General features: G+C 53.5%; 1 protein-coding gene across 3 annotated transcripts in view; it reads left to right on the top strand.

Annotated features, from left to right (window-relative positions):
- ELF4 (E74 like ETS transcription factor 4) overlaps positions 1–11,713 on the top strand; it is a 41,129-nt gene extending 29,416 nt beyond the window's left edge. For all 3 annotated transcript variants that reach the window (XM_041742033.1, XM_041742034.1, XM_041742035.1), the window contains 7 exons: positions 1,956–2,127; positions 2,550–2,642; positions 4,000–4,197; positions 5,125–5,208; positions 5,295–5,487; positions 5,839–6,216; positions 7,112–11,713. In XM_041742033.1, the coding sequence (XP_041597967.1) occupies positions 1,956–2,127; positions 2,550–2,642; positions 4,000–4,197; positions 5,125–5,208; positions 5,295–5,487; positions 5,839–6,216; positions 7,112–7,913 (1,920 nt within the window). In that variant the 3' untranslated portion in view covers positions 7,914–11,713. The remainder of the gene's footprint in view (positions 1–1,955; positions 2,128–2,549; positions 2,643–3,999; positions 4,198–5,124; positions 5,209–5,294; positions 5,488–5,838; positions 6,217–7,111) is intronic.
- The last annotated feature ends 662 nt before the right edge of the window (positions 11,714–12,375 follow it).

The following is a 12,375-nucleotide window of genomic DNA, read 5'->3' as shown; positions in this document are numbered from 1 at the left end:
TAGAAGTGTTCTATGTTTGCCCTGTCCAATTCCGGGGCCACTAGTTACAAGAGACTATGGGGCACTTGAAGTATGGCTAATGCAGTTGAAGGACTGGACTTTTAATCTTGAAAAATGTTTACATTTACATTTAAATAGTCACCCATGCCTAGTGGGTACCATATTGGGCAGATGGCCCTCAACTCCATGGCCTTCATCACTACACCCCAGTAGTGGTGTAGTAGGACGGCACTCAGTCCAGCCTCTCTGAGATCCATTGTAAAGTGTCCCCTGAAAGTGTTCTAGCTAGGCTGACTGCCCACTGGCCAAACCCAATGGCGGTTTATCAATTTTTATTTTTCTGGATTGTTCAGAAACATTAGGCAGAACTGAGCATTGTCATTCTTTTTTCATGAAAAAAGAATTAACAGCCCCATGAAATAAAATTTGCAAAATACAGAAAATTTGAAAGAAAGGGAAAAAAGTCACCCAAAGTTGCTCCTGATATAATCCCTTCTCTACATAATTTTTAAAGAGTTTGCAGGGTACCTGGGTGGCTCAGTTGGTTAAGCGTATGCCTTTGGCTCAGGTCATAGTCCCAGGGTCCTGGGATCAAGCCCAAGTTGGGCTCCCTGCTCAGTTGGGAGTCTGCTTCTCCCTCTCACTCTGCCCCTCCTCCCTCCATGCTTGCTCAAGCGTACTCTCTCTCTCTCTCTCAAATAAGTGAATAAATAACTTTTTTTTTAAGACAGTTGTTTTTTTTTTTAAAGACAGCCTGGGTGGCTCAGTGGTTTAGCATCTGCCTTCAGCTCAGGGCATGATCCTGGGATCCCCGCAGGGAGCCTGCTTCTCCCTCTGCCTATGTCTCTGCCTCTCTGTGTCTCCCATGAATGAGTGAATGAATGAATGAATGAATGAATGAATAAAGACAGTTGCAATCACATTCCTTTTTTTAAAAAGCTTTTATTTATTTACTTGAGAGAGAGAGAGAAAGCATGAGCAGGGGGAGGAGCAGAGGGAGAGGGAGATAATCTCTACTCAGGGCCCTATCCCATGCCCTGAGGTCGTCACTACATGAGCTGAAACCAAGAGTCAGATACCCAACCAACTGAGCCACCCAGTTGCCCCAATCACACTCCTTTTTCATTTAGCTTTGTTTGATTTGAGAGCAGCTACATCTTCCAGGGGTCAAATTCTCATCCTGATTGTTGTTATCCACTCTAAGGGATTTAGCAACCACCCTTTTAAGCTCTTGGACACGTATTTTTGACCCACTGATAGGTATTTCCGTGTTAAATATCAAACTCACAATATCCAGACACTGTTCCCCTTCTCTTTCTCCAAAAACCTGTTTCTCCTCCTCCACATGAGCAGTGTCCCTATGCACCCAATGAATCAAGCTGGAAATTGGAAACCTCTCTTCCAGACAGGGACCGGGCCCTCACCTTACCTCTATAATGCCTCTGTTCTGTCTTCATTGCCAGAGACTGAGCCTGAGAACTACAACCAATTAAAAATGCCCGCCCTTGACTGAGTGCAAGTGGCACAGAGCTAGCCTGTCTCTGTTAATCAAGAATCCACTCAAAGTTAAATTAAAAAAAAAAAAATAAGGGGGAACCCTGGGTGGCGCAGCGGTTTGGTGCTTGCCTTTGGCCCAGGATGCGATCCTGGAGACCTGGGATTGAATCCCACGTCGGGCTCCCGGTGCATGGAGCCTGCTTCTCCCTCTGCCTGTGTCTCTGCCTCTCTCTCTCTCTCTCTCTGTGACTATCATAAATAAATAAAAATTAAAAAAAAAAAAGAATCCACTCAAAGCATGACCTAGTGAGGTTGGACCCAGAGCAATGTCATCCCATACAAAAGACAGCTCTGAGGGCTCCAAGATTTAGGAATTGCAAGAAGGGCCAGATTCTGGTAGGGAGGGGTTCTTGGGAGAGGCAGGTGAGCCTTAAACCGGATCCCTCTCTTGTCCATAGCTGGAAGACCCCTCAGTGTTCCCAGCTGTGATCGTGGAGCAGGTGCCCTACCCCGAATTACTGCATCTGTACTCAGGACTGGAGCTAGACGACGTTCACAATGGCATCATAACAGATGGAACCTTGTGCATGACACAGGATCAGATCCTGGAGGGCAGTATTTTGCTGGCAGGTTTGTTTCTTTCCTGAGCAGGGAAGTGTGGGAAGAGAAAGGGATTGTGCCTTCAGGAACTATAGTAGCCCACAATGGCTTTCAGTGACCCCATGCAGCAAGAGCCAGGCCGCAAGAGTTAGAGATTATAGATAGGGTGGTTAGGATAAGCAAAAGGTGGTAGAGGAGGAAACCATCCAAATGGATCTGTGGTCTTTCAAGATGGAGTGGGACAAGGAAGAGTGGAGATCAGCTGGGGTGAGTGTAGAGAAAAGCTGGAGAGTTACAGTAGGTGGCACACGAGCCCCTTCCAGTGGTCCCTTAGCTCCTTAACACTATCCTCTGGGTTGGCCCTGGTGATAGCTATACCCCTGCCCTATATATCCTGAGGGAACTTTTTTTCTGCCCACTCCCCCACCCCACACCATGGAACTTGGAACCAGATGACAATGAAGCAACCTCACAAACCATGTCAACCACTGAAGTCTTGCTCAATGTCGAGTCTCCCAACGACATCCTGGATGAGAAGCAGATCTGTAAGTCTGAACCCTGGTGCCTTTACTCAAGGGAACAAAAAAACGCCATTTAAAAATATCACATTGTGTACTAGAGTCCCAGGCACCTGTGCACACGGGCATTGACACATGTCAACGTGCTCTTGAGCTGTGACAGGATGGGAGAGGGCAGAGGGGCACTGTAGACAAGGGAAAGGTGGCCAGGGGGACTTCCCTTTTCCAATTTTTAAATTGTTGCAAAACACATGTAACATAAAATTGACTACCTTAACCATTTTTCAGTGTCCAGTTCAGTGGTATCAAGTACATTTATGTTGTTGGGCAGCCATCACCACCATCCACCTCCAGAACCTTCCATGTTTCAAAACAGAGACTATGTGCCCATTACACACTAATTCCCCATTTCCCCCTCCCCTCAGCCCCTGGCAGCCACCACTCTACTTTCTGTCGCCATGAATTGGACTATTCTGGGGACCTCACATGAGTGTAATCATGAAGTAGTGGTCTCTGGGGACTGGTTTATTTCGTTTACCATAATGACGTCAGGGTCTGTCCATGTTGTCACGTATGTCCGAATTGCCTTTCTTTTTAAGGCTGACTACTGTTGGCCAGGGTGACTCTTCGGTCCTCTCTGCTCTCTTGCCGGGCCCTCAGGAAGACTATGCAGGGGTTGGCTTATCTAGAAATGTGCCAGGCTCGGAGCTTGGCCCCCCATCACCCCAGAAGGCCCCCAAGGGAGGCTCCTGCCCCAGCTCCCTCTGAGGCCTTTCCCTGATTCATGGACACAAGGACTCCTTGCCCTAACTGCCCCTTCCCAAGGGGATGCTAGGATCCGGCAAGGGGGAAGAGAGCCTGAAGCTGCCAGTTAAGCATCCTAGCACTTCTGTTCCCAACCCTGTCACTCATGTTCCCTCGGGCTTCAGCAAATACTTGATGAATCACTTGATACTGACTTGCTGTGTGACCTTGGACACATGCCCTGCCATCTCTGGATCTCAGTTTTCTTATCAGGAAAGCAGAGGAATTGGGCTAAATGATATCTAAGGCACCTTCCAGTTGTAAAACAAGTGAATGACTAAATCAAGGTGGCCTTTTACCCTGGGTGTTGCCTGGAACTCCCCACTCCCAGCGGGGGGCTGTGAATGTGGCAGCTGTGATTGGGGCCAGCTCATGCCCACAGCCCTGCAGATGTTTCCTCTCCTCATGGTGTGAGATGCAGGAGGCATTTTCAGGTGTATCCTGTATCTGGAGCTATGGGGAACGGCTCCTCAGCCTTCCCCGGGAGCGTGCCATCCTCTGAAGTGCTGGGTGGAGGGTGGATCATACACTTGCCCAGCACTGGGCCTCGGGTGGGCGCCTCAGGCCTTTCTCCTTGCAGTCAGCTCCTCCGCCTCCGAGATGCTTCCAGACTCAGACCCTGCTCCAGCTGCCACTCTGCCCAACTACCTGTTTCCTGTCTCTGAGCCTGATGCCCTGAACAGGGCAGGTGACACTGATGACCAGGAGGGGCGTTGTCTGGAGGAGACGGTCCCCAGAGAGGAAGGTGCCAAGAAGACTGGAAAATCAAAGAAGAGAAGTAAGGAAGGGGGGATGTGTGTGTGTGTGCGCGCTTGCAGGGGGGGGCGTAGTAGGAAGGGGGGCAGGTCAGGGAGACCATAAGGGATGTGTGGGTCAAGGATCATAGACACATTAAGGGGACAGCTCTCTGGTGTGACAGGGATGGATGAAAAGTCCTCTCTCCTATAAAACCTGGCCTCATAGGTTGGCCTGCCCAAAGCCTGACATTTCCCATGCCACTCCTGTCAGCCTGGCATGTACGGAAAATCGTGCAGAAATGCCAATGACCCCACGTGGGCTGAATCCTAGTCTAGGTGTTTCGGACACCAGGCTTGGCCCCCTGGCCAGGCCCTGGCCCTCTGTGAGGGTTGGAGAGTGCCCTCTGCCTGTAAAAGACGCCTTAGGCTGTGTGCTTATCTTCCTTCTCAGAACTCGTGGAACTGGGGCCATCTATGGGAGAGGACTTTGGGCTTTCCCAAGCCCCAGTGTTATTGATTTACTCAGGCAATGACTGGTTGATAGTGCCTTGCTAGTGTGGCAGCCAAACCCCCAGTGCCACACTTACTTGGACAACAGCTACACCTTTAGGCTACCTTTTCGTTTCCAAAATTGGGCTGGGCCCATTGGGTTCTTCTAGAGGTGACTCATTTGTAAACACCACATTCTTTGCCCCGCATCAGCAGGAGGGTTCTGCTGTGCTTTGGGGTTCTGCTGTGCTCTGCTGAAAATGACAGCAGGCCATTGGGCAGGTGCAGGAACCTGAGGGCTGTGGTGGCAGAGACGGATCTCAGGTCTCTGGGCCTAGTGACCTGGCTCTCCCCCACTCTGCCCTCTGCCATGGCACCCACTCCAGTGATCCCTGGGGCCCTCCCTCCCGGGAGCCTGCCCTGGAGCACTGGGTGTGGCCTCATTCTCATCCTGCACCCCGCCTCCCTTCCCCTCACAGTCCGGAAGACCAAGGGCAACCGCAGTACCTCACCAGTCACTGACCCCAGCATCCCCATACGGAAGAAGTCTAAGGATGGCAAAGGTACAGCTGGGAGGCTGGCTGGGTGGGAAGGGGGCCCAGGGCCCCAGGCTGTGCCTTACCACCTGCTTCCTCCCCCTCCCCCGCAGGCAGCACCATCTATCTCTGGGAGTTCCTCCTAGCGCTTCTGCAAGACAGGAACACCTGCCCCAAATACATCAAGTGGACCCAGCGAGAGAAAGGCATCTTCAAGCTGGTGGACTCCAAAGCTGTGTCTAAGCTGTGGGGGAAGCAGAAAAACAAGCCTGACATGAACTATGAGACAATGGGGCGGGCACTAAGGTAGGGGATGCTGGGGCACCTGGTGCCTGCCCTGGGGGCCCAGAAGTCCCTCCTGCTTTAGGGTCTGCTAACTCTCCCCTGTTCTTGCCCCTATGCCCATCCCCTGGCCCCTCCTGGGAGGCACAGTCCCCTCCTTCTCCCCAAAGCAGGGCATGGCTAGCATTTGAGACCCCTTTTCATGGCCCTTGGTGTCCTCAGGGGGAAACCTTAGAAATTTCATAAAAGCCTTCTAAGTCCAAGAGTTGACCTTACCCCTTCTCTTGACCTTGGGGCTCCCATTTGGCCACCTGGCCAGCCTCCTCCTACTGCCCGCCCTGCCTAACTCCCCACTCTGTGCCCCTTGTCCTCCAGATATTACTACCAGAGAGGCATCCTTGCCAAAGTGGAAGGGCAGAGGCTGGTGTACCAGTTTAAGGAGATGCCCAAGGACCTGGTGGTGATTGAAGATGATGAGGAGAGAAGTGAAGTCACGGTGGCCTCCCCTCAGGCCTCCACTCCCTCCACATCCTCCACCAGCACCACCCGCCGAGCCAGCTCCAGGGTCTCCGCCAGAGCTGCTCCCCAGGGCAAGGGAGGCCCTTCCTGGGAAAAGCCAAAGGTTCAGAATGTTGGCTTACAGCCATCTGCGAATCTGGAACTGGGACTGTCTGTAGATGAGGAGACCCCCACTACCTCCAGTGTGCTTGCCTCTCTACCGGAGAGCCAGCCCAAACTCGCCAAAACCGTGAGGTAAGGGCCCCAAAGTACACGTCTTCCCATCATACCTGTGTTGGCGGGGCAGGGGCAGTTAGTGGGGAGAGTTTTCAACCTCTTGCAAAGTTCTGCTATGTCTCCAGTCTCGTGGGAACCTCACAGAATCCCTGGGAAGCCACTGGGGCACTTGTTGGTCAAGAGGGGAAAAGTGACCTGCCCACGGTCACACACCAAAAGAATGGCAAAGCCAGCACTTGGCCTAGGTGACATCTGTCACCAGCTCGGGCTGTGCCAGTTATCTCTGAGTGCTCCCCCAGCAGCCACCAGGGACCTCCACATCTGGGCCCATCTCCCCAAGCCTCCTCCACTCTGGAAAAGAGGCAACAGAGAATGTTACAGAGATGCCTGTTCTGCATTCCTTGGGCCCTCTAGGCAAGCTCTTGCTGCTTCTTATCCATGCCACATGTCTCCAGATTTTCCTTGAGAAGGCTGGGCTTTGAGATATGTGTATGTTGCTCTCACTATACTGGCATGGGCGATGTGCCCTTCTGGGGACAGAAGGCAATAGAGTGGAGTGGTGAGGAACATGAGCTCTGGGGTCAGAAGGCCTAGATGTGGGTCCCTGCAACTAGCTGTGTGGTCTAGGGCAAGTTGCATAGCCTCTCTGGGCTTCTGTTTCCCCAAGCTGTAAAGTCAGGTTATTAATCTTACTCAGCATGTGGGCTATTGGGAAGGTGGCTCAAAATAGTGCACTATTTTGCCAGTCCTTTAGGATGATTCCCAAACTCTACTAGGTACTCGGTAGATGTTCACTGATCCAACCACAGAGGAACCGAACACCTTCAGCTGGCTCTGTTCCTCACAGGCGCTCCTTCCTGGCCAATTGGGAGATGCCTCTTGCCTTAATCAAATCTGTTTCCTCTCTTCTTAGTACTTCAGTGCCCAGCAACATCCACCTAGGAGTGGCCCCAGTGGGGTCAGGCTCAGCCTTGACCCTGCAGACAATTCCACTGACCACAGTGCTGACCAACGGGCCTCCTGCCAGTACTACTGCCTCAACCCAGCTTGTCCTCCAGAGCGTTCCGCCTGCTTCGACCTTCAAGGACACCTTCACTTTGCAGGCCTCCTTCCCCCTGAACACCAGTTTCCAAGAAAGTCAGGTGGCAGCACCGGGGGCTCCGCTGATTCTTAGTGGTCTCCCCCAGCTTCTGGCCGGGGCCAACCGTCCTACCAACCCGGTGCCATCCTCCGTCACCGGGGCCGGACCAGCCGGGCCCAGCTCTCAGCCTCCTGGGACTGTCATTGCTGCCTTCATCAGGACTTCCGGTGCCACGGCAGCCTCTGGGGGCAAGGAGGGGCCGCTGAGGCCCTCCTCGTACATGCAGGGGATGGTAACTGGGGCCCCCATGGAGGGGTTGCTGGTTCCTGAAGAGACCCTGAGGGAGCTCCTGAGGGATCGGGCTCACCTTCAGCCACTTCCAACCCAGGTGGTTTCAAGGGGTTCCCACAATCCGAGCCTTCTGGGGAACCAGACTTTCTCTTCTCCCAGCTGCCCCACTGTTGGGCTGACCCCAGTGGCTGAACTTGAGCTCTCCTCAGGCTCAGGGTCCCTGTTCATGACTGAGCCTGGCGTGACCACATCTGGGAACCTGCTGACCAGATCCCCGACCCCAGCCCCCTTCTCCCCATTCAACCCCACTTCTCTTATTAAGATGGAGCCCCATGACCTGTAAGCAAAGGGGTTGAGGGCAGTATGCCTCACCAGGCAAAGTTGAGCAGCATTTTTATATGGACTTTCTATAGCAGAGACTGAAGCAGCACACCTGCCCTTCTTTTCCCATGGGATCTCAGTCCGCCGGATCCCCTGTCCCCGACCCCTGCCCGGTGTCACCATGGCCCAGCCATGCCCAGCTGGGGCACCCCTGGTGTCAGACCATGGCCTTCAAGAGCACTAGGGGATATGCTCTTGTCAGGGTAATGGGCTGACTTGGTGATGGAGGGAGAACCTCCTGAGAAGTTTGTGGCCAGGGCCGATGCAGGGGCTCCGAGGGGAACCTCCTATCCCATATGTGAATATCTCTGTATGTATTTGTGTGTACTCGTGGGTCTGTATCTCTGTTTCTTTGGGGAGGATGGGGGTGTAGCTGTGAGATCTTCGAGGGTGTGTGTCTCCACGGGTCAGCTGCAGAGATGGGGATTTGGTTTGAAGAGAAAGCATTCTCTAGTTCCCTTTGTACAAACCATTCGGTTGCTCTGAGGCTACAGGGTACAGGCTGGATCCCCCCAACTGGGTGAGATGTCACAGAGCCGGAGCAGGTCCAGGGTAGGAGAATTTCAGTGGGCATGTGTGCTGGGGAAGATGGCGTTCAAAGGGACAAGGGCCTGGGCCGTAATACCAGCCTATCCCCCCGAGCCGGGGATCTCTCCCGGTCCGTGTTGCCCCACTAGCTCCCTGCTGTCTGGCCTGGCTGGGGTAGTCGTGTAGCGATGCACACCAGGGCTGCTTCCCTTCGTGCTTGTGCGTGCCTGCTGTTCAGCCTGCCTTCTACTCACCTTGTAGGTTTGCCAACCCACCCACCTACACGATGGCTCCCGCAGATCTCAAGTGGACCGTTGGCCCTCATCTCCGACTTTCGCACCTAGCCCTGACTCTTACGCCAAGAAGACAGGAGCCAGCGGATGTGAGCGCCCCTGCCACTTCTCCTGTCTCTACCTGGCTCCTTGCTTCTCTCTTTCCTCCTCCTGAGGAAGCATCAGCCGATCCTCTCTTAAGTGAACCTCTCTCTGCTTAAGTCCTCCTTCCCGTTTGAGTTAGCTCACCTCTCTCAAGCCAAATTTGGGGGCAAGGCTAAGAGCTAGGACACAGCAGCCTCAGAAACAATTCTGTTATCTGGTGAATCTGGTTAGTGTGAATTGGTGCCTCGGGCCCTTAGCTATGTCCTCAGTAAAAAAAAAACCATCCACTTGACCTAACTACCTCCCCAGATTTTTCTCTCTCTCCTTCGGGTCACTGCCAAGCCTCTGAGGTCTTCTCCCACCCTCTTCTTGTTCTTCCCCTTTCCCTCCTTGGGAAGGAACCATTTATGGGCATGCAGGTGCATTTCTCACATGTCTCCAGCACTTGGTATCAAAACGCTTTTTTCTAATATAATCAGTTTATCAAGACAAATTGCTGATGGTGGAAAGTGAAACATCCCACAAGAGTCACCTGTAAAAAATTTGCACGATGGTGCTACATGGGTTAGGGGTGGCCCTGCCTCCCCCAATTCCACAGAACTCATCAGCTGAAGGTCATTGAGACCCTCACAGTGACGTCAGATGTCTTCTTCACGGTACTGGGTCCCCATGAGCCTTCTCGGCTCATGACACTACTTACTACCCCCTCCCGCACTAGCTGGGCTCTTGTGCTTCCCCCGCTGCCTGCTCTGCTCCCTGTGCCTGGGCTGGCTCCATGTCTGCCACCTGCCACCGTGAATGTGGGTGCGCCCCCCAAGGGTTTCACCCGTTCTCCTGGCTCTAGCTTGGCTCTTTGGGAATGGGTCTGGAGTTGAGAGCAGCAGCCCCTACTACTGTCCACGGCTCCTGCCTGCTGGACATTTCCATCCAGACGCCTGTCGTGCCCCAAAGCCAGCCCCTCTATCAGAAATGGATTGTGAAGTCTTTATATACATCCTGGACTTTATTTTTTAAAGATTTTATTTATTCATGAGAGACAAAGAGGCAGGCAAAGGCATAGGCAGAGGGAGAAGCAAGCTCCATGCAGGGAGCCCAACGCGGGACTCGATCCCGGGACCCCAGGATCACGCCTTGAGCCGAAGACAGACGCTCAACAGCTGAGCCACCCAGGCGTCCTTACATACTGGACTTTAGAGTCTTTCCTTACACACACACACACACACACACCACCTTTCCCCTCAAAAAGCCAAAGGAAAAGCTTTCATGACTTGCCTACTTCTATGAATCATACCACCATTTTCCTGACCTTCTAAGCTTGACATTTCAGAGCCATCTGATGGCCGCCTTCGTGTGACCCTGTCCCCTCCCCCGGCTCCTGAAGTCAGACTGCCACATCTCTGACATCTAGCCTTTCTTCCACATTCCCAGAGCCTGCAACCTGGCTCACACCCGGAGCTCGTCCCCGCTCCCAGACACATCAACACGCCCCGCACCGTGACCTGTCTCACCCCCTCCAATCTGCCAGGGCACCAGCTCTGTTCTTTTCTCTGCTAAAAAGCCTCCGGTGGCACCCCATAGCCCCATAGCCCTTCGGTGGAGGTGATGCTCAAGATAGGGAGCTGCCAGGCTGTTCTGGGCAGCTGGGCATTAACCCCGTATTTGCTGAATCTCGATGCAGTCCAGGGGTCTGGGAGGAGGGCTCAAGGCTTTCATTTCAAGTCGTTGACCTGACAAGGCCCTTCCCCATGAAGTCCCCTATCATCTCTCACTTCGTTTCCCTGCCCCCCAAAGTAGTGCTTCAGTCAGAGTCAGGGATTTGCTGTCCTCCGAGCGGGCCTCTGTTCCAAGTTTCTCACTTTTGTGGTTTCGCTTTACTTGGTTATGCTCGACCAGGATGCTCCTCACACCTTGCTGGTACCGATTCAATCATATCCATCCTCTAAGACTCTGTGGAAGCTGCTTCCCCAGACCAGCCTACCCTTACGTGAAGTCTTTTGTTTTAGATTTGTAGCAAATTGCCACTCTTTTGGCAACTGATCAAGAACAGCCTGTGACATCTCCTGTGTTAAGATCACAAACTGTTACTTAAATCTTCATGACCTGGACCTATTTTGTCTCCGCAGTTAGTGTGTTACCTTCTGAGGGCAGGGGGGCCGTATCACCCGCAGAGCAGGGCGTGCTATGAAGCATCTAGTGAGCACCAGCAGATATCATGGGTTGAACTAAGCTGGTGAGAGACGGGGACCAAAGTCTGAGGCTGGTGACCTCTTTCTGACCTTCCCTCTGCATAGACACTCACTCTAGGTGCTCCACTGCCCAGGGCCAGGCCTCCCTGGCTCAGTGCCCTCATAGTATCCTCACTCCCACCCCCCAGCCTGGCACCCAAGAGTTGTTACTACTTTGAACATCCCCTGCCCCTAAAGAAACTTCCCTGTCCAGTTTCTTTCCTAATTCAAAGTGTTAAATTAGCTAATCTGGTCAACTAACCTGTGCTGATCAAGTTATGGGAGAGGGCTGGAGGAGACCCTCAGGAGACCGGTGCATTTGCACCAGAGCCACAGGGCAACAACATCCTTGCCTTTGTGACGGTGTGTAATGGAGTCAGGAGACACACTCCTCACCTGCTAGCAGCCGATGTATTACTCTTCCTCTGGGCTCCCACAGCACTTTGTGTATACCTCTTATTGTAGCACTTAGCACATGGTAGCTCCTTAGCTATGTGTTTATGTACGTTTCCCCTCCAATAGACTGTGAGCTCCTCAAGGACAGGGACTGTGTGTTAGTCACTGATGTATCCCCAGCGCCTAGCACAGTGCCTGGCACACAGTAGGTGCTCAATAAATGTTTATTGAAAGAACGAATGAATTTTGTCTCTAATCATGGGGATTTCAGCCCTAGACTGTGACAGGCAAAAGGGGGAGGAGCAAGGCAAGCCACACTTGAGAGCTTTCACAGCTTTTTGGCCCTTCATGTAACACTGCAGGCAGCTGCTTCCTTCTTCCTTGCCCAGGCCTAGGCTCCCCCCGCAACAGGGTCCACGGGGAGCCCTAGACCGCTATCAGCTGTGCCTCTCTCTGACCCCATAACGTATTTTTCAAGAGGCGGTTGTCGCTGTTTCCAAAGCCGTGACCGGGGTGGGTGAGCTCATTCCCCTCTCCCAAGGCCCAGAGGCCCAGAAGGTCACAGCCTCCGAGAGCCTCGGCCCCAGGGGCGCCGGGCGTAGGGACCAATGTCCAGCAGGTGGCGCTGTCGAGCTGGCGATGGGGGGCTGACGGCCCAGCGGAGCTGGGGAAGGGAGAGGCGGCTGGGGTGGGGCCGCCGTCTTCCCGTCCCTCCCGCCGGACTGCGCCCCCGACCGTCCCTGGGTGGCTCCAGCCCCCACCCAGGCCTTCCAGTGCTCCCGAGCTTCGAACTTCCCCTCCCGGACCCCACCCCTCCACTTTGCAGGGAGCTTTTAGCTGGGGCCGGATGCCTTCTCCCCATTGGCCGGTCGCGCCCGCCCCCCGCAGCGGTCCCCTC

The sequence above is a fragment of the Vulpes lagopus genome, chromosome X, assembly GCF_018345385.1.
Source record: "Vulpes lagopus strain Blue_001 chromosome X, ASM1834538v1, whole genome shotgun sequence".
Taxonomy (NCBI): domain Eukaryota; kingdom Metazoa; phylum Chordata; class Mammalia; order Carnivora; family Canidae; genus Vulpes; species Vulpes lagopus.
The sequence above is the reverse complement of the archived record's forward strand: the minus strand, read 5'-3'. Positions and strand labels throughout refer to the sequence as shown.